Source organism: Tursiops truncatus, chromosome 7, assembly GCF_011762595.2.
Source record: "Tursiops truncatus isolate mTurTru1 chromosome 7, mTurTru1.mat.Y, whole genome shotgun sequence".
Taxonomy (NCBI): Eukaryota; Metazoa; Chordata; class Mammalia; order Artiodactyla; family Delphinidae; genus Tursiops; species Tursiops truncatus.
In genome coordinates this window covers 62721416-62748730 of record NC_047040.1, presented here as the reverse complement: position 1 = coordinate 62748730, position 27315 = coordinate 62721416, and the positions used below count along the sequence as shown (strand labels likewise).

At 40.3% G+C, this 27315-nt stretch overlaps 1 protein-coding gene across 1 annotated transcript in view; it reads right to left on the bottom strand.

Moving 5' to 3' along the window:
* LRP2 (LDL receptor related protein 2) overlaps positions 1-27315 on the bottom strand; it is a 198196-nt gene that overhangs the window by 43329 nt on the left and 127552 nt on the right. Inside the window, exons 39-53 of the mRNA XM_073806956.1 lie at positions 25946-26866; positions 25648-25813; positions 25133-25291; positions 23580-23866; positions 22664-22867; positions 21849-22091; positions 18589-18714; positions 17327-17446; positions 14597-14728; positions 12922-13123; positions 11673-11968; positions 9690-10206; positions 6505-6657; positions 5827-5997; positions 156-382 (exon numbers count right to left, since the gene is read on the bottom strand). Coding sequence (XP_073663057.1) covers positions 156-382; positions 5827-5997; positions 6505-6657; positions 9690-10206; positions 11673-11968; positions 12922-13123; positions 14597-14728; positions 17327-17446; positions 18589-18714; positions 21849-22091; positions 22664-22867; positions 23580-23866; positions 25133-25291; positions 25648-25813; positions 25946-26866 — 3924 coding nt within the window. The remainder of the gene's footprint in view (positions 1-155; positions 383-5826; positions 5998-6504; positions 6658-9689; positions 10207-11672; positions 11969-12921; positions 13124-14596; positions 14729-17326; positions 17447-18588; positions 18715-21848; positions 22092-22663; positions 22868-23579; positions 23867-25132; positions 25292-25647; positions 25814-25945; positions 26867-27315) is intronic.

The following is a 27315-nucleotide window of genomic DNA, read 5'->3' as shown; positions in this document are numbered from 1 at the left end:
CCCCTCAACTCTCAGCATTTGCTTTGTAGAAAACATTAGCAAGTAACACCATTCCCAGTATAAATCATGATATTTATGCTTAAAAAACAAAAACAAGAATGGAATGCACAAGACCCTAAAGCAACTGTGCAAAAACTTCCAAATCACTTACTCACCAATTGGCTGCCTGTAGGGATGATACACACGGATGTCATATGGTCTGTGTGTTGTGTTCACCAGCGCCACCCTATTTGACCCATTGTATTTGTTTCCCTTTTCAACTGTCTTTGTGTTCCAATCTGTCCAATAAATGGTGTCTTCAAAAACAGTTATAGCAAAGGGATGAGGCAGTGTCCCGGTTTCGTACACCGTGTGCCGATGGTGGCCCTCCAAATCAGAGTACCTGGAGTCGGAGGAAGGAAGAGTCACTCAGTGAACATAATGCCCCTCCTCTAATGCCTTTAAGGATAGAGGCTGACAAATCAATGAATAAAGTTCTACCTTCTAGAGGTAACTGAAGTTCAGATCTTCCTCAAAACTTTTAGTCTTCAATTAAAACAAAAACTAAATTTAAAGTTTATTTGGACTGAATGAAAAATGTAAAAGTTGCAAAAGCAATGCCTTAAAAATAGGAATAACCTTTCTCAAGTGCTCATGGAATATTCTCAAGGATAGATCATATCTTGGGTTACAAATCAAGCCTTGGTAACTTTAAGAAACTTGAAATCGTATCAAGGATCTTTTCCAACCACAACGCTATGAGACTAGATATCAATTACAGGAAAAAATCTGTAAAAACTACAAACACATGGAGGCTAAACAATACACTATTTAATAACCAAGATATCACTGAAGAAATCAAAGAGGAAATAAAAAAATACCTAGAAACAAATGACAATGAAAACACAACGACCCAAAACCTATGGGATGCAGCAAAAGCAGTTCTATGAGGGAAGTTTATAGCAATACAATCCTACCTTAAGAAACAGGAAACATCTCAAATAAACAACCTAAACTTACACCTAAAGCAATTAGAGAAAGAACAACAAAAAAACCTCAAAGTTAGCAGAAGGAAACAAATCATAAATATCAGATCACAAATAAATGAAAAAGAAATGAAGGAAATAAGAGCAAAGATCAATAAAACTAAAAGCTGGTTCTTTGAGAAGATAAACAAAATTGATAAACCATTAGCCAGACTCATCAAGAAAAAAAGGGAGAAGACTCAAATCAATAGAATTAGAAATGAAAAAGGAGAAGTAACAACTGACACTGCAGAAATACAAAGGATCATGAGAGATTTTATTGGCAACTCTATGCCAATAAAATGGACAACGTGGAAGAAATGGAAAAATTCTTAGGAATGCACAACCTCCTGAGACTGAACCAGGAAGAAATAGAAAATATGAACAGACCAATCACAAGCACTGAAATTGAAACTGTGACTAAAAATCTTCCAACAAACAAAAGCCCAGGACCAGATGGCTTCACAGGAGAATTTTATCAAACATTTAGAGAAGAGCTAACACCTATCCTTCTGAAACTCTTCCAAAATATAGCAGAGGAAGGAACACTCCCAAACTCATTCTACGAGGCCACCATCACCCTGATACCAAAACCAGACAAAGATGTCACAAAGAAAGAAAACTACAGGCCAATAACACTGATGAACATAGATGAAAAGATCCTCAACAAAATACTAGCAAATAGAATCCAACAGCACATTAAAAGGATCATACACCATGATCAAGTGGGGTTTATCCTAGGAATGCAAGGATCCTTCAATATACGCAAATCAATCAATGTGATACACCATATTAACAAATTAAAGGAGAAAAACCATATAATCATCTCAATAGATGCAGAGAAAGCTTTTGACAAAATTCAACACCCATTTATGATAAAAACCCTCCAGAAAGTAAGCATAGAGGGAACTTTCCTCAACATAATAAAGGCCATATATGACAAACCCACAGCCAACATCATCCTCAATGGTGAAAACCTGAAACCATTTCCACTAAGATCAGGAGCAAGACAAGGTTGCCCACTCTCACCACTCTTATTCAACATAGTTTTGAAAGTTTTAGCCGCAGCAATCAGAGAAGAAAAAGAAATAAAAGGAATCCAAATCGGAAAAGAAGAAGTAAAGCTGTCACTGTTTGCAGATGACATGATACTATACGTAGAGAATCCTGAAGATGCTACCAGAAAACTACTAGAGCTAATCAATGAATTTGGTAAAGTAGCAGGACACAAAATTAATGCACAGAAATCTCTTGCATTCCTATACACTAAAGATGAAAAATCTGAAAGTGAAATTAAGGAAACACTCCCATTTACCACAGCAATAAATAGAATAAAATACCTAGGAATAAACCTACCTAAGAAGAAAAAAGAACTGTAGGCAGAAAACTATAAGACACTGATGAAAGAAATTAAAGATGATACAAATAGATGGAGAGATATACCATGTTCTTGGATTGGAAGAATCAACATTGTGAAAATGACTCTACTACCCAAAGCAATCTACAGATTCAATGCAATCCCTATCAAACTACCAGTGGCATTTTTCACAGAACTAGAACAAAAAATTTCACAATTTATATGGAAACACAAAACACCCCGAATAGCCAAAGCAATCTTGAGAAGGAAAAACGGACCTGGAGGAATCAGGCTCCCTGACTTCAGACTATACTACAAAGCTACAGTAATCAAGACAGTATGGTACTGGCACAAAAACAGAAATATAGATCAATGGAACAGGATAGAAAGCCCAGAGATAAACCCATGCACATATGGTCACCTTATCTTTGATAAAGGAGGCAAGAATATACAGTGGAGAAAAGACAGCCTCTTCAAAAAGTGGTGCTGGGAAAACTGGACAGCTACATGTAAAAGAATGAAATTAGAACACTTCTTAACACCATACACAAAAATAAACTCAAAATGGATTAAAGACCTAAATGTAAGGCCAGACACTATCAAACTCTTAGAGGAAAACATAGGCAGAACACTCTGTGACATAAATCACAGCAAGATCCTTTTTGACCCACCTCCTAGAGAAATCGAAATTAAAAACAAAAATAAACAAATGGGACCTAATGAAACTTAAAAGCTTTTGCACAGCAAAGGAAACCATAAACAAGATGAAAAGACAACCCTCAGAATGGGAGAAAATATTTGCAAATGAAGTAACTGACAAAGGATTAATCTCCAAAATTTACAAGCAGCTCATGCAGCTCAATATCAAAAAAACAAACAACCCAGTCGAGAAAAATGGGCAGATGACCTAAATAGTCATTTCTCCAAAGAAGATATACAGATTGCCCACAAACACATGAAAGAATGCTCAACATCATTAATCATTACAGAAATGCAAATCAAAACTACAATGAGATATCATCTCACACCTGTCAGAGTGGCCATCATCAAAAAATCTATAAACAATAAATGCTGGAGAGGGTGTGGAGAAAAGGGAACCCTCTTGCACTGTTGGTGGGAATGTAAATTGATACGGCCACTATGGAGAACAGTATGGACGTTCCTTAAAAAGCTAAATATAGGGGCTTCCCTGGTGGCGCAGTGGTTGAGAGTCCGCCTGCCGATGCAGGGGACACGGGTTTGTGCCCCGGGCCGGGAAGATCCCACATGCCTCGGAGCGGCTGGGTCCGTGAGCCATGGCCGCTGAGCCTGCACGTCCGCAGCCTGTGCTCCGCAACGGGAGAGGCCACAGCAGTGAGAGGCCTGCATACAGCAAAAAAAAAAAAAAAAAAAAAAAAAAAGCTAAAACTAGTACTACCATATGACCCAGCAATCCCTCTACTGGGCCTGTACCTGAGAAAATCATAATTCAAAAAGAGTCATGTACCAAAATATTCATTGCCGCTCTATTTACAATAGCCAGGACATGGAAGCAACCTAAGTGTCCATCGATAGATGAATGGATAAAGAAGATGTTGCACATAAATACAAGGGAATATTACTCAGCCATAAAAAGAAATGAAATTGAGTTATTTGTAGTGAGGTCGATGGACCTAGAGTCTGTCACACAGAGTGAAGTAAGTCAGAAAGAGAAAAACAAATACCGTATGCTAACACATATACATGGAATATAAAAAAAAAAAAATGGTCATGAAGAACCTAGGGGTAAGATGGGAAAAAAGACGCAGACCTACTAGAGAATGGACTTGAGGATATGGGGAAGGGGACGGGTAAGCTGGGACAAAGTGAGAGAGTGGCATGGACATATATACACTACCAAACTTAAAATAGATAGCTAGTGGGAAGCAGCCGCATAGCACAGGGAGATCAGCTCAGTGCTTTGTGACCACCTGGAGGGGTGGGATAGGGAGGGGGGAGGGAGGGAGACGCAAAAGGGAAGAGATATGGGGACATATGTATACGTATAAGTGATTCACTTTGTTATAAAGCAGAAACTACACACCATTGTAAAGCAATTATACTCTAATAAAGATGTTAAAAAAAAATCAAAACAAAAAAAAATAGGAATAACCAGAGGAGTTTAAAGATCACTAATTCCTAACCACAGCTGCTTTCCTGCTGATGCAGCTGGTTCAGCTCTTGAAGGTTTATAATCTCTTATGTTGATGTTCTCCATGAAGCATTCTTTCAATATCCTGGGATGAACACTGTTTCCTAAGCCATCAGAGGAAAGCAATCTAAAGCTGGACTTTTGTCTCCTCAGGAAGACAAGGGAAGAAGCAGTTTTCAGAGACAGCTTGATTCTCAGTATAACCTGAGCGGGATAGACTAGCTGAGTTAACCTAGAGGCCAGCAGGGTTAGCTTTGTACACACTGGTAGCACATGTATTATTAATCATGACCCAGACATTATTAGTGAATCTAGGTCTCATTCATTCCTCTGAACCTATGTCAGAATACTGATATTTTAATATTTAAAAAACTGGGAGCAGACCCTAAAACTCACAAGAGGTGGAATGAGCTAGCAACTAAAGAAGTTGATAACATTAGCCGTGTGATGTTAGAAATTTTTTCCAAAATATCATAATTTATGGAAACTTAAAGAAGGTATAGGAAAACCTGAATATCTTCTTGACCTCTGTTAATAAGACTGCAGATAAATGACCAGAACTTAGTCATTATCTGTTTCTTTAAAAAGGTCATAAACCAGAAAGCAGTCTTGTCTTCTCCTTCAGTTCTTGCATGATCTCTATATAAAGACCTCAGATACTTTTATGGGTATTTTTTGTCAAGTGTAATTTTTTTCAAAATAAATTTAATAGAATGACAGGATTTTTTAAACCTTTAAAATAGCTCTAGTGAATTAACAACAATTCCCTGCTTTTGCATGCAACAGGCTGTGTATCTGGGTACTAGTTCATAAATGCCCAGAAGACATTACCATAGTCCAACTGGGCCATAATTAGCAATGCCCCGAAATACACATGTACTGCTTGGCTAATAATTTGTATTATCTTTTTTACAAGGAGTACTTTTCATTGAACAGTATAATTTTTCCAAGTCTATTAATCATATATTTGGGAGGGTAGGGTAAAGTAAAGGGATAAGGGCATTAAGATGAGTTGAGTACTAAGTTGACTACCATAGGGGAGAGATTACTAGCTGCTTTTTTAGGAGGATAAGAAGTAAAAGCACCAAGACAATATCCTGATCTGTATGACTTCAGAGTTCATGCTCTTTCTCTTGCACCATACCATAGAGCTTGGCACCTATAGGCACTTTAGCTAGAAGTGACTTCCAACAAACAGGCCAGTTAGAAGCTGCCTGGGAAAAATGCACTGGCAACACAAGCACTGGTGTTTAGAATCAGCAGTCACCCAGTTTGCTTTATTCTTTTCTACGTACTCAATGTAACCCAGGTGGGCATCTGTCCAGTATAGTAGATCATTGGTGTAATCAATGGTGAGGCCATTGGGCCACTTGATCTTGGTAGAAATAATCACAGACTTATGGGTTCCGTCCATGCCTACTCTCCCAATGTATGCTCGGTCAGCCCAGTCTCCCCAATAGACATGCCTGTTGGAGCAAACACAAAGGGTCAGTCCCTGAAGCCAAAAGAACTCAGTGGCAAAGACATAAGCTTTCTCCAATTAGAGAAATGGAGTTTACATCCTACAGAGCCTTTCACAAAGGAAAGAGAACAGAAAATAATCTAACAGGGCATGATGCACAGGAAATGCTCAGGAATGAACATGATTAACTGGGGATTTCAGTGGATTGGACATGGAAAGTCCAGTAAAGGTGGGTTGTTGTTTTTTTAAACCATAAATTACTTGCATGCAGCCAAATGTGACTTTGAAAGTGAAATGGTGTGTCATGGCAAAGAAAATAGAATAGCCGATGAATAGCATTTGAACAAGCCATGCTTCTACCCATTATACTAAGCCATTTACCAGGTAGGAAAAGCAGAAGACAAACTCCAACAAGACACTGGCCTTGATATCACTACGTGAACAGCCTTTGTGGTAACAGAGGTGGAAGAAGGGCATGAAAGAAGAGCCCAAGATTACAGGGAGACAATACCCATATCGAGGGTGAAGGGCAATTCCTCTGGGATTCTCAATGCAGAAGGTGTTGTTGGCATCCACACAGTGCTCGGCCAGCTTGCGGCGGTATCGACCATTGAGGTCAGAGACAGAAAGGCAATTCAGGTGGGAATCCACCCAATACAGCTTTCTGAAAATGGAGAACCAGGAGTTATAGCCATTTTACTTGAGAAAAAAGGCACATTTAGCCACACAATTTCCGATCCAAGCACTTTTCCCCCAGGCAAACAAGGACAAGGGGAAACACAGTTGACCTTCCTGCCCTGAGGCAACGGAAGATGCAAGAATGTGTGCTACTCTTCCTGATGTCACCTTACAACAGGAAATTCTGGGGTCACACTTCACACAAGGATTCTAGCTTTACTTGCTTCGTGCAGCAAAAGGCATCTTCCCCAAGCAATGTTCCAGGCTTTAGAGGAGCAGGGAAGCGGAAGTGAGAGTGATCAATGAGTATCATGAACTACAGTTTAAATGGTGGAGTCAAGGAAACAAACTTGTCTAAGTGCTATCATTGAGACTGCACAAGGGAACTCTGAATCATGGCATCCTTCAGATAAAGAAAAACCTGACCCCCTCCCTGGCCCCGTCCCAGTAGGCTGGCAAAATGAGTTTCTTACCCTGTGCCAAGTTTTACTTAAACTCAAAAAGCTTTAGAAACTTATTAGAATCTCTTACCTCAAGGATATTTCAGTTCTGAATATATTGCTATTCAATAAAATCCATTTATTTTCTATAAGGCAGGGTTCTTAATCTGGGGTTCTTAATCTGACACCAGGGTAGCCTAGGCTCTGGGGGCGGGGGGTGTACCTTCTAAAACTGATGCAAAATTGTATAAGCATAAATTTGTTAAGTGGCTTTATCCAGCAAGGGGTCTGTGGGTATCACCAGAGTCTTAAAGTATCCATAACCTTCCAAAGGGTTCAAAACTCCTAGAATGAGTGTCATTTGAGATCTGATAGTCAATTCCTACTGAAACGATTTCTCTTCCAAAAGACCCCAATGTCTCCTTGCCAGAGGCAAGCCTGATCCAACCATGCGAGGTGTCAGAATATTTAACTGTTAGGACAGTAGCATCTTTTTAGGCTTGGGGATGAGGGAATGAGTATGCATAAATGCACAAGCCTTGCTATTTAATTCAGTTGGGTAAATCCTGATGTATGAGATGGCCACAATTTTAGATTCCAACATTGTAGAGGGTAATAATAGCAATAATAATAGCAAACATCTATTAAATGCCAAGCCCTGGGCTAAGGACTTTTTTTAATAGTATATTATTTAATATCTTATTCCTGTTTTCTTTTTTTTTTTTTGCAGTACGCGGGCCTCTCACTGCTGTGGCCTCTCCCGTTGCGGATCACAGGCTCTGGACGCGCAGGCTCAGCGGCCATGGCTCACGGGCCCAGCCGCTCCGCGGCATGTAGGATCTTCCCAGACCGGGGCACGAACCCGTGTCCCCTGCATCGGCAGGCGGACTCTCAACCACTGCGCCACCAGGGAAGCCCATTATTCCTGTTTTCCTGATGAGGCTGCTGAGGCCCAGAGGTTGCTGATTAGTAAGAGCTAGAGCAGGAATTCAAGACTGGCTCCACCACAGGGCACTCCACTCTGTGGAGCTTCCTGCCAACTCGTTAATTTCTCTTTATTCCACAGTCAAAACGCTGACCCAGTGAACAGAATATGGAGAAGACACTCCATGCACGCTCCAAGAAAAATTAAGAGGACTGAGAACCGGCACAATTTTCCACTGTGCATAATGGTGCTTTGAAAAACTTGTATATCAAGTTTAAGGGCCTTGGAAACCAAACATCCTTGAGTTCGCTATGAACATCTTTATTGATATTGGGGAAATGGTTTCAAATTTCAATGTAATTAGTATCTTAGAACTGTCCCCTACAAACTTAAATGTGACTGGGTTCTATCCTGCCTTGTGTTTTAAGGAATGTTTAGCCTGGCTGTACTCCTTCTTGAACATTTGAGAAAATGCTTCGGTCATGAGATATTTTATCCTACCCTCACCCTAGACGTTTTTGCTCCATCTTTCTCAGTACCACATATGTACCTAATTCTTTCCCCTGGTCAAGAACATGCCTAGAATGACAGGAAAGTAGCTGAAATCCAGGGGAAAATCTCATCCTACCAGTTTTGGGGAGAGAGGGCTGAATGACAATATCAAGGCTAAAATATTACCTTTTCTTGCATTGCAGCAAAGGATGAGATAGGAGCAGTACCACAATTAGTTCTGTTCCTGCAAATCATTAATCACTATGCTTTTTGACACACAAAAGAGCCACTATATATAAAATACTTGTATTCACATGATCAAGATTTTATTCATTTTTCTGTAGGCAGTCCTTGAGCACCTATGGCAGGCCAGTTACTATTCAGGTAGAACTAGGGGGCCAATTCTCCATTCCCCATCTTAGGACCTTTACCCTTAAGATGGTCAAACAGAGAAGACGTGGAAGAGTCCTCTGTAGGTCTGAGGTGACTGAAGCAATAATATTTGCAGGCTAAGTGCCTCCAGCTTCATGTCAACCACAAAGCCAAATATCTGATTGATTCGATATGCAGTAGAGATGTGAAGAAGTGTGGTTGAGCTGGTGGACTTGAATTAAAGTATCACCATCTCCCTTAAAGATGCTCAGAGTTTCAAGTCGGCCATTCTCCATTTTACAACCAGCCCAGGCTGTGAATAAATAGCATTGCAAGCAGCCTGTGAACGCCAGGAAAGCAGGGGCTGTGTCTGTCTTGTTGACCTCTAGACCCCAGTTCCTAGCATAGCACTGCATGCAGGAGGCACTTAGGCAACAGCTTTCGATGACTGAATGCACCAACAAATGCATGCATCATCCCTTCACAACACCTCCAGTTCACTGAATGGCCAGTAATAACAGAGCTCTTTCCTCCTTTGTGATGCCCCTCCCCATGAAATTGATATCATAAATTCTTAAAATCACTAGATTTTAGGTTCTGTGGTATCCCATTTGATTATTAGGTACATAGCAGAAAAAAACAAAAACATGCAGAAGCATTAAAATGTATCCACCCATTAACCCAAGTTGGAAAAGATCAGCTCTCTGTTAGGATGGAAACACGGTTTGAATACTTTTTTAAAAGCAAAACGCCTTTTAACTCTTAAAAAGCTCCTCAGCTTTTTCTTACCTGGTAACCCAGTCGACAGCCAGACTTTCTGTACCCGGTAGATTGTACTTTATGACTGTCTCCCTGTTTGTCTTGTTCAGAAACATTCTCTCAATGACTTTATTCTCTATATCAAGCCAGTACAATCTCTTTTCTACTCGGTCAAAATCCACTGCCACAGCATTACCCAGTCCTTGCAAGATGAGGGAGTATAAATGGCCATCGATAGTTAGATTTCTCAAATAGTAACGGTTGCTAAAAATGAGATCGGGCTCGATGTTGCTGTTCTGCCGGCAGGTCTTTCCATCTGGCTCACGAATGTAGCCTGGGGCACACTTGCAGATGTAAGAGCCCAGTACGTTCTCACACTTCTGGCTACAGACAAAGGGCGTCTCCTTGCATTCATCAATATCAACACAAGTCCGCTTGTCAGACAACAGCTTGTAACCAGGGTTACAAGAACAATAGAAACTGGTTAAAGTGTCTGTGCAATTGTGGTCGCAGCCACTGAGTGAAGGGTCATTGCATTCATTAACACCTGTAGGTAAAAGACAGTTATCAGAGAACCTAAGTTGACAGCAACGGATCCACCATAGTGGTCCAAAGTCAACCTTCCCACTGGACAGACCCAATCCTTTTTGTTTCATTTTGTTTTGCTTCGTTTGGACAGACCCAATTCTTAATGAATCATGCTAAAAAAAGACAGATAAGAAGGGATTTCTAAAGGCCCTACATTATTCAAAAGTCACTCTTACTCAACTTCCTCCCAACTTGATCCTTCACCAGTGGTTTTAACAACTAATACAACCAACAAGTTTGACTTCTAATCCTATACCTGCCAATCTTCTTTTAATCGATAAATTTAGAAGTGAAATAGCAGGAGAGAGAAGAAAGAAGAGCAGAAGAGCCCACACAGTGGTGTGCTGGTAAAACAGGTCTGGGGTGTGGGGTGGGATGGGGGGAGGGGGGAGCTCTAATTTGTAGCCTCTTCCATTTCAATGGTGCCACGACTCACACCATGGCCAATTTCAGGCTCGCAGTGTGACATCCCTGAACATGGAGATGGGAAGAGAAGTGCTCACTTGACTGAGTCTCACAAATGGGATGAGCCACCCAGCACCCCAGGAGGGTACCTCTGGCTGGTCCTGTGACACATGGCCATTCTCATTCAAAAACTAACTACACAGCGCGGGAGAACACTTCCTTAAGATTCTGTACTTTATAAATTCTAGACGGGTTTACTTGTGGGAGTTTGGTGGGGGGCGGGGGGGAGGGGCTGCCAATTAAACTCTCCCCTTTAGTCACCTGAGGATGAAAATTAAGAACAGGCTAAGGGGACTTCTCTGGTGGCGCAGTGATTAAGAATCCGCCTGCCAATGCAGGAGACACGGGTTCGAGCCCTGGTCCGGGAAGATCCCACATGCCGCAGAGCAACTAAGCCCACGAGCCACAACTACTGAGCCCGCAAGCCACAACTACTGAAGCCCGCGCGCCCAGAGCCCATGCTGCACAACAAGAGAAGCCACCGCAATGAGAAGCCCGCGCACCGCAACGAAGAATAGCCCCCGCTCCCCGCAATTAGAGAAAGCCTGCGTGCAGCAACAAAGACCCAATACAGCCAAAAATAAAAATAAATAAAATAAATAAATTTATTAAAAAAAAAACAAAACAGGCTAAGGAATCCTAGCAGAGAGGCAGTGAAGGAAACAAGTCATTGCAAGAGGCCAAAGAGAATCAACACTCTCTGCTGTTAGATACCGTTGGCCTGAATTTGTTCATCTCCTGTTCTCTGTAATGACTGCCTAACTCATGAATTAGTCCACAAAATGTTTGTGACTGACCTTAGATACCAAGAAATCCTTGCTTTCTGCTAGACAAGCAATGGTAATTTTCTGGCAATATTCTACTTAGAGAACCAACTGACAAGTCCTGCTAAGTCATGAAGGGTTGAAAATCCACATTGTCCCCCTGGTTTCCTTTTCCCCGATCTTCTGTTATACTCACCACATCCTTTCTCATCACTGTTGTCTAAACAGTCATCTAGGTGGTTGCAGACTTTCACCATCTCGATGCAGTTCCCATTGTCACACCTGAACTGATGAGGGGGACACGTGGTCTCCGGGGTGTGACACAGGTGTTCCAGCTCATCTGAGTCATCTCCACAGTCATTTTCCCCATCACAGACGAAGGCCTTATAAATGCAGAGCCCATTCTGACAGGTAAAATGGACCTTGTCACAGGCAGGGTACACGCAGTCCCTCTCATCACTGTAGTCACCACAGTCGTTGCGCCGGTCACACCTGTGTCATGAAACCCAGTACCACTCTTGAGAGGGTTTTTTTTAATATGTTTCCAGCATTTAAAATCGGAATATTTCAGGTGAAAATCCAGATTCGCAATTTCCCTCCACACAAATGACGCTGACTAGTGTCTGCGTCTCTTAGCTGGAACACTTGCCCAAGGTCCACCTCACCTGCCCCTCACTGTTGCCTGGTTGACCCTGAGCCGCAGCGCCCAGACCCATTTATCATCATGCTCACACCGTTATTCTTCTTACAGCAGAGAGAAGAGAATGAAGTATTTCTTGTACCCATGCCTCTACTCCAAGTGGAAAACCAAGAGCCTCAGCTACCTCAAGAAAGAACTTTCTTCTAGCAAGCCCACTTCATTCATCTCTCTGACCCTCCGTGCAAGGTCACGTTATGACCTTCATGGACCCTAGGCACTTTTGCCTTCATGGGCCCCTTCCTCCATAAAAATATTTATTTATTTCCCTAGAATAGTCAAATTCATAGAGTCAGAAAGTACATTGGTAGATGCCAGGGGCTGGGGGTTAAGGGGAGTGGGGAGGGCGAATGGAGAGTTAGTGTTTAAAGAGGACAGAGTTTCGGTTTAGGAAGGTGAAAAATTGCAGAGATGGATGATGGTAAGAGTTGCACAGCAATGTGAATATACTTAGTGCCACTGAACTGTACACTTAAATGTGGTTAAAATAGTATGTTTTATATTATGTGACTTTTACCACCATAAAAAACATTTATAATTAAGGACCACATTGGTATAAAGCCAGATATATTAATATTATTTGGTATTATAATACTTTCTTTGACCTAAAATTTCTTTTTTTTTTCTTTTGATTTTAAAAGAAATCCAAACATTTTCATAGACCACTAAAAGTAGCATGGGCTCCAGGCCCCAGTCCTGCCTCATGGAAGTTTAGGTTTGTTGGTAGATTGTTTAATCCCCAATTCACCTGAACCAGTCAGGGATACACAGTCCATTACTACAGGTGAACTCCGTTTCAGAGCAGGATCTCCTGGTGCAGTTCTGGTGCTCATCGTAGGCATCAGAGCAATCCGCATCGCCATCACAAACCCAAGATTGAGGGATGCACCTCCTGGATGGAGACACGCTACTTACACAGAGAAACTCAGAACTTGAGCAGCTGTGACTCTCTGAAACCAAAGCACATGAGAATCAGAAATCACATGAGAGCTCATTCTAGAAGTCAAATTCATTCTGAAGCATTATTTATCTTGCTTGACATTACATAATAGTCTGAGGGATGAAAGGAAATGAAGGGAAAATAGGTAGACAAACTACGCTCCCAAATTTTCATTTTAATTGCTTTGGATCTTTGATTTTTTTTCAGAAGTAAAAAGTAAAGGTAGGGCTTCCCTGGTGGTGCAGTGGTTGAGAGTCTGCCTGCCGATGCAGGGGACATGGGTTCATGCCCCGGTCCGGGAAGATCCCACATGCCGCGGAGCGGCTGGGCCCGTGAGCCATGGCCGCTGAGCCTGCGCGTCCGGAGCCTGTGCTCCGCAACGGGAGAGGCCACAACAGTGAGAGGCCCACGTACCGCAAAAAAAAAAAACACACACACACACACAAAACAAACAAACAAACAAACAAAAAAACTACTCACATTTTATTAATTGGATACCAAAAATCCCTTACATTTGGTAACATTTTTTAGTTTACAAAGTATAATCACTCAAACACAATGTGAGATAGGCATTTTTATGCCAGTTCTACAGATGAGAAAACTGAAGCTCGCAATGGTTGACTAGATAGCTCAAAGTCATAAAATTTTCCAAAAAGCTAGGGCTTCTTTCCTAGGTGTATAGGAGCTGTGTATGTCAATAAGAGTTGTCAGAAACCAAGACACTGTTAGGAAAGAGCTAAGATGCTAACATGTAATCATGAAAGCCTGCAGAATAAAATACAGGTATTTTATCCAATCTCACTGAGGGTAAAGAGGAGACAAGAGGAAGGGAGTCTTGGTGAGGAGATATGGGAGAAAAGTATATCTACAGTCCATGTTTGTGCAGCTGCCAACCACCCATTTCATAGAATATATGTAGAACCATGGACTACCACCAAAGTCATGGACATATGAGGTAACAATCAAATGCAGACATCATGGAGTCATTGTTTTTATTATTCTACCATGGAAAGACACTCTTCCAAGACACCTTAGCTAAGAGTTCTATGCTCTGTTGGTAATGGGAGATGGTGTTCCATAGTTTGTTCCATAATTCACTTAAAAGGAATGACCCCCCCACCCCCTAACAGCTCTAGGGTAATGGATAAAACTGGAGGCACAGTTAATTGCAACACTATTAAAACTGCTATTAAGAGTGGCCAACTGAGTTCTCTTTATATGCTCTAGAAATGTAGGACATTATTTCCATTACCTAAATGCAACAGAAAAAAAGTAAACATTAAAATCATTTTTCATCATTTTAAAGCATTTAAGTGAATGATATCAAACATTCTTGGGCCTAAAAATAAAGGTAACATTCTATCTGTGTGCATTCAACAAAGAGGAACCTCTCTGACAACCACATATTCCAAAGACAGAAAAATAAATCTACTGAGTTTCCCTAGAATGTGACAATGCAGAGGAATTGATTGTTTGCACTTACCACAGTGGTGTCTTTCATCCTCATCACTCATGTCCCCACAGTCATTATCACCATCACAGACCCACTCTACTTGGATGCACCTGTTATTGTCACACCTGAATTCATCACTGAAGCATGTTGGCTCAGAAAACTCTGAAAAAATATAAAAAGCAGTCTTGGTGAGAAGAGTGGTTTGCAGTCCAGGAATCTTGAGAGAAGCCTACTACAGCATGGGCTTTCTAGAACACCAATTAGAGTTCTTTAATCATATCCCACATGTCAACGAATCAAGTTGTCATATGCCAATAAACCCAGAGACCCCTCAAAATTAGCCTAGGGCTAAAGAAAATTTAATTTTAACCACTAAAAATACAGCACAATAATAACAGTAAGGAGAAACATGACCTTTCATAAGCTGGTAAGAAAAGAGTACATATCAATACAGTCTTTGAAAGAAACATATCCCCTTTGACACAGGAATGCTAGTCCTAGAGATCTAGCCTATAAGAATCTTCCCACATATGCAGGATGTTCATGCTAGCATTATGTCTTATAGTGAAAAAATGGAAACAACCTAAATATCCATCAGCTGGGAAAGGGATAAAAACACATGGAACACCCATACTTTACAGCAATATTCAGCAGTGCAAAGGAATCAGATAGAGCTGCACTTTCTAAGTGACAAGCTACTGTTAGGCTAAAAAAAAAAGTGGGGGGGGGGAAATTGCAGAAAAAATATAGGTAGTAAGATCCTATTTGTGTTTTAAAAACTACATGTCAGGATATATAGATAAAGATAAGAAGAATTCACACTTAATAGTGATTATGTCTAGGGAGGGAGGGGACCGTAGGAGGGTGAAGGAATGGGGATTTTACTCTTTTATATACATCTTATTATCTCTTTAAAATAATATCTGTGTATTGGATGTGCACCAAACTCATTGTGGTAATCATTTCATGATGTGTGTAAATCATGCTCTATACCTTAAACTTACACAGTGCTGTATGTCAATTATATCTCAATAAAACTAGAAAAAAATATCTCTGCATATTATGAGAATGCATTCATATTAGATTGCGTGTTTACTTCTATTTAAATATGTCAGACAGTTGGTACTAATTGCTATTACTATGACTTTGGTTCCCATGGAAAAGTCTGGAAACTATATTTATTCTTCATATATTTGAACCAATAGTTCATATATTTAAACCAATCTCTAAGACTATTCTACCCACCTAACAGTTACTAATTATTTCCTTTACAGATCCTCAAAACTCTATGTGCCCTTTGTTTTCTCAAAACTCTTAGTGTTGGGGAAAAAGAAATTGGCAAAGAGCTTCTAATACCATTTTCTATTAGCCACAGAATTTGAACCTGAGGGAAGATAGGAATAGAAAATAGTCTGAATTCAGCTGCAAAACTAGGCTAATGGTCTTAAGAAAATACCCCTCCAGGGACTTCCCTGGTGTCGCAGTCGTTGGGAATCTGCCTGCCAATGCAGGGGACACAGGTTCGAGCCCTGGTCCGGGAAGATCCCACATTGCCATGGAGCAACTAAGCCCGTGTGCCACAACTACTGAGCCTGTGTGCCACAACTACTGAAGCCCGCGCGCCCTAGAGCCCGTGCTCTGCAACAAGAGAAGCCACCACTGTGAGAAGCCCGTGCACCGCAACTAGAGAAAGCCTGCGCGCAGCAACGAAGACCCAATGCAGCCAAAATAAATAAATAAATTTATAAAAAGAAAAAAGAAAATACCACTCCAAAAAAAAGCTTTATATGTGATGGTACTTACTGCAGTGATATTTATAATACAGGAAAAAAATAAAGCAATCTAAATGCTTAAAATAGAGGCAGTTAATTCAATGATCATATAACCACTCAATGGAATATCACACAGCCATTAAACAGGAGTATGAAGACTTTGTAACAGGGGTCAGCAAACTCTCTCTTAACCAGACAGTATATATTTTAGGCTCACAGGCTATATGTTCTCTGTCGCGCCTACTTGACACTGCCATTGTAGCAAAAAGGCAGCCATAGCCAGGATGTGGCTGCATTCTAATGAAACTTTATTTATAAAGACAAGCAGCTGGCCCATGGCCATAGTTTGCTGACCCCTATACAGCAATATTGACAGACAAAAAAGCAATGTATTTGATTTTACCTTCATATTTTTTTAATTATGTAAAAAAAAATTGTGCGTGGATATAGATTAGGACTTGCAAAGGTAAATAGCAGCCTTCAAACACAAGCAACACACAACTGCCTCTAAGAATATGACTAGAAGGTCCTTGGAACATCTCAGGAAGCTCAGATGGCCATGGACCCTACCTCCTCAGCTGGCACACAGAACAGAAAGAAATATGTGCCCCTCATATGCCCCCTCCACCTATATATGATGATTTCAATCACTCTTGGATCCTCCCACAGTCTTATGGGTCAGAACTCAGCCAAGTTCAGAAATTCCAACTCAGAGTCAATTACAATTAATTGAGTTCTACAAGCCAGGCAGGTACCAGGTGCATCACCAACATAATCTCTTTTCATCTGCATCGATCAGCAGCCTCCATATCCTGATCAGCAACCCACCCAGTGCCCTGCATGAATAGGTTTTTAATGAATGTCTGCTGAGTGGTTTCAGTAAGGAGTGCAAACATCCCGCAGCCAGAATCGTAGTCTATATTTGAAGTAGTCGGAAGAGGGTCTCCAGCCGCATTACAATGCTTTTCATGCTTGTTTACTCTCTTACCACAAGTGTCAGGTTCATCAGAGCCATCAGAACAATCTCTTTCGTGATCACAAAACCAAAAGCTAGGAATACAGGATCCAGATGTGCAGTGGAACTCATCGCTCTTACACGACTTAGAGACTGCAGGAGGCAAAGAAGATAAAACCCATGAGCAACACACAAGCTTGTTCCTAATAACCTGCCTGTATCTCTGATCTGGATACGAGTTGCCAAGAAAGGAAGGCTGAGGCCTGGGAAATGAGTTTTTGTGTAAGTTTTCCATTGGGAGGGAAGAGTATGGGAGAGCAATACCACTCCAGTTTCCCAGAATTTTTTTCCAAATTCCAGAAGTTCAAAAATGGATTGCATTTGCTAGAAATACCAAAAGACTATTTTTTTGACACATGAAATCACAAATTATAGATAAAAGAAAACTTGGTTCTACGTTTTCTGCCATAACATAAAATAAAATAAATGCTACTGAAAAGCAAAAACAACAATATAACCAAATCTGAGTTCACCCTACACACAATCTTTTAGCCATCTTAGACCATGATTCTAGAGAGTTATCAAAGTTCTGCTCTTAATCATCCTTATAATTCATTTGAGTAAATGACTCTGCCTACACGTGAACATTGATTCTTTTCTCACATAACCTGAGGTAGTTCTGGTCTAATGTGTTTTCTAGATTTTCTGCCACCTCTTGCTGCTGTTTTTACAACTGACTCCTGCTCTTGGACTGTAACCTGGCCTGGTGACAATCACTAAGTTCTTAAAGGATGCATCTATTTACACCAATAGTCTCAAAATCATCGTGCTTAAGAAAGGCCTTTTAGTTTAATAGATACAGGAAATTATTTGATTAAACCAAATGGCTAAATATGAAATTAAGGTTTCTGAAAGTCAAACATATGAAAAAGAGAGAAAAATCCTTTCAGTTACTAATGGCTACTACAAATGTATTGAGAGCAAATACAAGGGCTCAATGTGCAAATTCTGCCTGGAGTTCCTGAAGACAAAAGGTCTTTAATTGTAGAAAGATAGGCATTAGAGCTGGTCTCTGGAAGAAATATTTGGAGTCAGGCATCCAGCCAGGGAACAGAGAGAAGGGGCTTCTTATGCCCCTACAATTACATCCTAAAGTAACTGCCTACTGAATCTACTTACAAGGTCAATTTGAGATGACAAATTGAAATTAGCCCAAACACCCAGGCGATGTATCTTTGTATTAGCTCAAGACATGCATCCCTGGAACCACAGAAGGAAACGCAGTTTTATCTTACCACAGAAAATGGGGTTTTCATCACTCATATCTCCACAGTCGTTGTCTCCATCACACAAGAAAAGATGAGGAATACAAACAGTTGAATTCATACATTTTACGTATCCAGGCTGGCACGTGCGATCAGCTTGAAAAAGACAACCAGATAAACATTTGGAACTTACCCACCACATACACATCATACACGTCCACGCTAACAGATCTATTGCAGAATCAAACCACCAGAAGGGAAGGATGTTCAAAGCTATCACAGAGGCATGATCCATGACACTTATGGGATGCCATACATTCTACAGTAAAAAGAGATATTTCCAGCTGATACCGGAGGCCATGGAGGTGAGGGGAGGCTGCTTTATAGTTTTAATTGTCTGTTTTCATTATTTAATAGCATCAGCATGAATCCCCACTCTTGGTTAAATAAATGATGGCATATCCACACAATGGAGTAATATGTAGCTGTAAAAAGGAATGAAGATCTCTGTATATTGATAAGGAATGATGGTATGATCTCCAGGATATATCAACAGTAAGAAAGCAGAGGGCTTCCCTGGTGGCGCAGTGATTGAGAGTCCGCCTGCCAATGCAGGGGACACGGGTTCATGCCCCGGTCCGGGAAGATCCCACATGCCGTGGAGCGGCTGGGCCCGTGAGCCATGGCCGCTGAGCCTGCACGTCCAGAGCCTGTGCTCCACAGCGGGAGAGGTCATAACAGTGAGAGGCCCGCGTACCGAAAAAAAAAAAAAAAAAAAAAGCAGAACACTAGGCTATCTTTTGTGTAAGAAAAATGATGGCAGTGTGTATGTCTAGCAAGAAAGAAATGCTTACACTAAAAACAACAACGATGAAAAGATAAAACTAATGAAAATTGTAACCCCTATGAACAGATTGAGAATAGTATGGAGGGAGCAGGGTGGAGAGGACAAGGAAGAAGGACTTCTGTGAATGCACCTTGTCATATAATTTTGACTATGAAACCATGCACATTATTTTGTATAAATAAACATAATGAAATAAAAATAGATAAAGAAAAGCAATTCCTAAAATTTGGAAACAGTAACAAATGACTGCATATTCCTAGTAACAAATGTAACAAACATTTATTTGTAACAAACATTTTCCAAATGTAACAAACATTTTCCAAACAAAATTTGGAAACAGTAACAAATGACTGCATATTCCTAGTGGGAAATAATCTAAGAACAAGAAGGACCTAAAATCTTTAATTATATTTGTGTGGTTACGTTGAAATTCTTATAGGCATGTTGAAATTATTATAGAATAAAGCAAATAAGTGACTATGTTAATGTCACTTATTACAAACCAAGATTTTTAAGTAAAACAGACATGATTATAAAATCCAAGAGGTAAAAAACCTGTTATCCCAAATTAAAATGGAAAATACCAATATCATTCTTTTTCCCCTTAAGAATTGTATTTCCTAGCTCTGTCCAATAAAAAGGCCTAGAAGCAATAAAAGCCAAATAGGAATGGGTAATGCAACACTGTGGTAATTTTTAAATACCACAAAAGGAATGAGGCCAATTCCAGGTCTGAGACAGGAAATGTACAAGTCTGAGCTATGGAAGACTGAATGGGGTCAAGTCAAAATAACAGAGAACCCAACTTTACCAGGGTTCCTGCTGGCCGAAGATAGAACAATTAAGCACCGAAACCAGTAACTTACTTCACTGCATTTAAACTCAAAAATGTAAAAATCCATGAGTTTAACACAATAGTAAAAACAAAACAAAGCAAAAACTTAGTGCTCATTGGTCACCAACTCATTACTCTCAAAAATGACAAAGGAAAGGAATCAGACATTTACCCTGCAGAATTTTATTTCAGGATAACAAAATAGTTAATAAGGGAAATTTCTTCTTTATGGAACGTCAGCTAATAAATGTGCAAGGAACGACAAAATTTTAAAATGCCTATTTTGTAACCCTTAAAGTAATAATGAATTTATGGAACAACCATCCATGGATGCTAAAACCACTGGGTGAAAGGTTGATGGGAACTTCCTAAGGGAAGATTCAGGCTGACTTCTAAATTCACTAATTAATTTCATCCTCACTTAAAGCGGAACAATCAAGCATTATGTGCTTCATTATGTGATACGACAAGAAATAACTCCACCTATGAAGTGTTCTTGCCCAAAGAATTGAGTCTAATGTAATCAAATCACTAGGCCTCAATTCCAGCCTAAATCAATGTGTAGACCTTGCCTGAATCATAATTTGAACAGAGCAACTGTTGACATTTGGGGACAAGTGATAAAATTTGAATATGGACTGAGTACTAGAGGATATTAAATAAGTATTGTTGATTTTGTTGGGCATAATACTGGCATAGTAGTTGTTTTTCAGAAGGTCTTTATCAGTGATATGTATGTCTGGGAGTTGCATTAAAATACTCAAAATAAAGTTTGGGGGCTTCCCTGGTGGCGCAGTGGTTGAGAGTCCGCCTGCCGATGCAGGGGACACGGGTTCGTGCCCCTGGTCCAGGAGGATCCCACATGCCGCGGAGCGGCTGGGCCCGTGAGCCATGGCTGCTGAGCCTGCGCGTCCAGAGCCTGTGCTCCACAACGGGAGAGGCCACGGCAGTGAGAGGCCCAAGTACCGCCAAAAAAAAAAAAAAAAAAGTTTGGGGAGATAGATGAAACAGATTGGCCACTTGTTGATTAAAAAAAAAAAAAAAAGGCACACCTGAATAAATATTGTGTTTAAGTGCCTACAAAAGCAATGGAACATGTAGATATACCCAAACTAAAAATACATTTGTGCTCACGCTCCGCCCTTTTGTTTTCTCAAGATTCTAAAGTGCAAATCCCAGAAATTTTGGAAAACCAATTCACTAAAAAGCAATTTATCAGAAAAACTAAAGAGACAAATCATTTCAGTCAACACTGTACTACATACCTTTTTGCACAACAAACATTAAACACAACACATTAATCAATCATTTTTGTCAGTAACCACTGGTAGAGCTTTCAAACCGTCAGATGTATAAACCAAGGAGAAAATACTGAACGTTAAATAGTGAATGGTTGTACAGATCCATAAATTTAGGTGAATAATTCAAATACTAGGTAGAATAGTTTTTAAAAAATCGCTTAGTAGACTGTATTAAAATGAAATGTATGTTTTAGATGAATACGATGGGGTTTTTTCTCAGAAAATGCATTGTCTTTATATAAAAATTTCATCTCCCAAGCTCTAAGACTTCAAGACTCCAAAGCACAAGTACTGAAGATGAACTTACAGCAATTTTTCTCATCTGAAGCATTGTGATCATGGCAGTGGTCCATTCCATCACAGACTAGGTGAAGCGGGATGCACTTTCCATTACTGCAAGTAAATTCCGTGGTTTCGTTACAAGCCCTGAACAGGCACCCTGCCTCATCACTGTTGTCACCACAGTCATTGTAGTGATCACAACGATAACGATACTGGACACATCGCCCGTTGGCACAGGTGAAGCTCGTCAAAGGGCAGGTGTGATAGGCTAAGAGGAGGGGAAAAAAAACATTGAAGAAGCTTCTGGATTAAAGCATCATCCCATTTTCTAAAAAAGATACAAGCAAATAAAATAAGACACTTTGGGTTTACCTTCCAAGGCAAAACGCACTGCATGCAAAGTGAGATGACACTTTAAATTAGTTAGATTAAGCAAATATTTTGTATGCTTCTTTTAGCAAATGAAGTATTTTAAGCAAATGGCAAAGTCACTCCATTTCTCTGCCATCTCACTGTATAAGTTTATCTCAATCACATTAAACTTAATCACGTTAAGTTTTCAGACACAATGCTTTAATGTGATCGAGGCTCAGAGAGGTTAAGTAACTTTCCCAGGGCTCTACAGACTGTAAATGGCATCCAGCACCTTTGCTCTTAACCACTATAGAGGTGCTTCCTAATAAAGCATCATACACTACTTCACAGCACATATATCAGCTTATGTGCGATTTAAGCAAAGTGCAAGTCTAGATTCTCAGAGTAAATGTTTTTCACTTCTAAAAGGACCAAACACTTGGCACATTGTGAGTTCTTAACAAAAGTTCCAAGAGTCCAACTCACCACAGAGAGTTTCCAGCTCGTCACTGCTGTCACCACAGTCATCGATGTCGTTACATTTCCACTGCTCTGGGATGCAGTTCCCATTGAGGCAGGTGAACTTGGAACTATGGCACCTTGTACCATTATCCCGGATGCAGTACTTATTGTTGTTGGCCAGGTACCAGTGGCCCTCGTGTGGACACTGGCACTCAGGGCCATTTGGACCTGAAGAAAGGTAGGCCCAGGAAAAGCTAAAGATTTGTGTAGCAAACATTCATATTTTCTCCTCCAGAAGAGCATTGGCCACAGCTTCTATATTAAACACGCTATAAGACAAGCCATGGAAACTCTACTCTGAGTCATTTTTCCATCAATAAGAACCACCACCAATTTCTAATAAATGTGGCTACTTCACCTTAATCTTTAAACCACTATCTCTTGTCTTCACTGAAACGTTAGCAATGATTCTACCTTCTCAGCAAAATCTGCAAAGCAACAGTCTCAAAAGGCACGTCTTCCTATGAATTTGTTGTTCTCTATAAAACACACTTCTGAAGCACACACCACACTCTAAAATATCCACTATAAACTGTACCTCCTAAGTGAAAGAATTAAATCCTTTTATAAGGAACGTTAGCTCATTGATGAAATTTCTATTCAAGACATGAGATGCAGCAGCCTAATCTGCACGTTTCTTTCTACCTCCATCAAGCTTGAATTAAAAACGTCTTTGTAAGAAGGCTCCATATGGAATACAAAAGAAACCTTTCAAAGTCTTCTTCTCAACATACAAACCCTGAAATCTATTTTAAAAGTTACTCTGAAAACAAAGAGAATTTTTTCTCCTATTAGAGCTGAATATTCCCTCAGCCTTCCTTACTAGTGGTCATCATTATTATTACTCTCCATGAGTCTATCTTCATGGCCAGTGCCTTACCTGGTGCACAAATATGGCTGCAGCCCCCATTAAACTGATCGCAAGGATTGTGACACTGCTGTTGGTCCTTCACGACAGCACGAATACCCTTAGGCAGGAAGGGAAGAGTCGTGGTCATTGCAGTCTGACTTGACCCATCATATTTGTTTGCTCGGTAAATTTTTTTATTGAACCAGTCAGTCCAGTAAACATACTGGCCATAGACAGCCAAACCAAAAGGATTATTGGCTCTGCTGACAATGACCTCCCGCTCCAGGCCCTGTAGAGTGATGCGCTCAATCTTCTGCCTAAAACGAAGATGGGGGAAAAAAAAAAAAAAGCTGGAATCCAGAAAGAATAAGTTTCTCAACTGGTACCCAATGCCTGAGCCCAACCATGGCTTTACACAAGCCCCCAACTTTCAAGTGCAGCATATGGCAGCAAGAAATGTTTCTTCTGGTAACGGGAGAACTTCATCTGCTTATCAAACAATGGCCTATATAAATCATTGATTTCCACATATTAATATAACCCACAAGTAATCCTACAAAGGGAACCAGACTAACATTTGAAAACGGGAGAGCATTATGAAATAATACATGTAATTGCATGGTACTTGGTGTTTAGTACAAAGTAGTCACTCAATAAAATGTGAATTACATGGCACTTCCCTGGTGGTCCAGTGGCTAAGGCTCCGCACTCCTAATGCGGGGGACCTGGGTTCAATCCCTGGTCAGAGAACTAGATCCCACATGCTGCAACTAAAGATTCCCGCATGCTGCAACTAAGACCCGATGCAGCCAAATAAATAAATATTTTTTTTAAAAATGTGAATTACTTTTCCCTTCCCACTCCCTTAATGATTTTTTCCATTTGTCATTTACTTTGAGATATTTACCTAGAATGATCCAAATTTAGACACAAAACATCACTGCTTTGTTTTCAAGCGAGAAAATAAAGATGAAGTTGTTAGGTGCTCAGTGGCACAAGACCAAAATCATAAGAAAATAAGCAAGAAAAGTTAAGATTCCCACCATGTAGACACCAGCCATAATAAACAAAATCATCTCATCTCTTCAATCATTCGGATGATTGGAATGTGAGTAATTTCAGGAGTACTTGGAGAGTTACATATAAAATTAGAGCTGACAGAAGTTTATAAGCAAAACACTATGAAATTGAGAAGAAGCTGGCACAGAAGAAAGAACTTTTTTGAGAAGACAACGAAAAGACAAAGACTGAAGGAAAATGTTTTTACAAGATACTGAATGCTAAAGCCCAGAGAAAACTTACTATCAGTGTGCATTGAAAAGCCATTCATGTTTTATGGTACTTACATGGGGCCCGTAAATTATAAATTGAATGACTACATTTGTAATTATAGTTGAAATTAACTTGTCTAGTAATGCATCTTTAGATGCCTTCAGTTCACAATTATTCAATCTCATGATATACATCAATTTTCACAGGTGTATTCACCAATATTTCATCACATTATGCATATCCCTCTTTTTCTGAAGAGGGAGGAAGAAATCTTCTCATCAACACCCGCAGGAATAACCAAAGACACATACAGATTAGCATCTGCCCAGTAGAGAAAGCCTTCTTCATAGTCCAGAGTGAGCCCGTTGGGCCAGACCAGGTCACTGTTCACGATGGATTCCCGGAAGTTTCCTCCCAGTGTGGCTCTCTCAATTTGGGCATTAGTACTCCAGTCGGTCCAATACATGTACCTAGTGATCCAAAAGGAGTCATAATTCATCACAAAGAACCTCACTCTTTTTACTTAAGAAAGATGGCAGCATTCTTTAACTGTAAATTGACACCAATATGGCAAAATGAAACCCTACTCCATTCCCATCCATACAACTTGCCCAATGTGGATTTACTGAGTCAGAGCATTAATTTGCTAGTATGCTGCCAATTTTCCTAGCATCAACGGGAGTTCCTTCCCAGGTAGAGTCACTCATGCTCTTTCACCCTTGAATCTGTAGCTACAGTGCTACAAGCCCACAAAACACTGACTCTCTATGAGCATAAAATAATTTCAGACCCCACTCCCTCCAGAAATAAGCAGACCATGGCATACCCTTGGCAAGGATCTAACACAATTGCTCTTGGCTTTGTAACTCGGGCTATCACAGTGTGCTTAGACCCATCCGTGGCAATGGACTTAATTGTCTGGTTGGTGTAGTCACTGTAATAAATTCTTCTATTGATCCAGTCAAAGGCAATGCCCTCAGGATTCCCTATGCCTGGACATACACCAACAAAAACACAAAAAGAAGTTAGAGTCTCAATATGCATTTTAGAACCCCTGGGTTATCCATGTGTGTTGACCCCATTGTGTCTCCTTCCAAGATAAGCTACACTTAGTGTGCACTTACCCGAAACAACAACGGTGGGAGAACTGCTCCTTGAATTCAGGTTGACATAGGAAATCTGGCCTTTTCCAGATTGTAAAATTTGTGTGAAGTAGATTCTGTTATCTATGCTGTCATAGTCTAGGGCCACGGCAATTCTTTCCACGCTTATTGCTGTGAAAGGTTGACTATAGTCCTCAGGGTCAAAGTGTAAGCTCCTCAAGGAATCATCCAAGGCAAAGATGAGGAAATTTTCTGATGAAATGGCACAGCTCTTGCCATCACCTTGCAGGGTCCCAAAGGCACAGCCACATTTTGGGGTGTGCAATTTAGGCAGAGCAAAGCAGAAATGGGTGCATCCTCCATTATCCTCCAAGCAAGGGTTGTTGTCAACCTCTGCTGGTGACCGGGGCTGAGCATTCTGGTCAAAGATGGTCACATCTCTTAGCCAGTCGATATTGTCCCTTATAACTGTTGGTGGATCTGTTTTATATGGCTCCTTGCTAGCTTGGAAGATTTTTTTTAAATTCCTGTCTACCCATATGATGGAATTTCCTAATATAGTGATGGCATATGGAGCAGGGTAACGACTGCCAAAACGAATTACTTCAGATTCCCCTCCATCAATGCTGACCCTTGCAATTAAATCTAAAGCATCATCAACCCAATAAACGTAGCCATTGCTAAGGTCCAATGCCAAGCCCCGTGGCGTGGCAACGATGTTTGATACAAGCACAGTTCGATTGGTACAGTCAAGAAAAGAACGTTCAATCTTTGGGTTTTGTCCATAGTCAGACCAGAAGAGGTATCTGTTCTTGGGGTCTACAACAATATCCCTGGGCATATCCACTGTGGTTTTAAGGAGAACACGGCGATGAGTGGTATTGATCCTTAGAACTTCTATCAGTGTTTCAGACCTAAAAGCATTGGTGAAATAAAGATTTCCTGCAGAAAAATGAAAGAGCATGCTGATGAATGGAAAAACAAGAAGGAAGAAGAAGATACCGTTTGTAAGATTGAGGTTTGGGTCAGTATATGTTGTCTTTTCCAGGATGATAGATTAATATCTCAGTTTAGACTTAGAAAAATAAATATTTACTCTTAGGAACTAAATAGATTGTTTCTTCACATTTAAAGAGAATGTAACTCTCTTCAGCTTCTAAAGCAGATCCGAATTCATAGCAAACATCATAACCCACTTTCTACTGAAAGGTGTATTTTCCAGAATGTCCTTCCTCTTCTACCTGAATCTTCAAAGACTCATTATCATGACATACCTTCTACTCCAACATGATGAAAGGAGCAAAGAGTGAGAGCCAGCAATATCTCAGGTTGTTACCTATGTCATCAAAAGCTCTTTCTGTTTGGCATTAACGCGAGATCTTTTCTTGCCT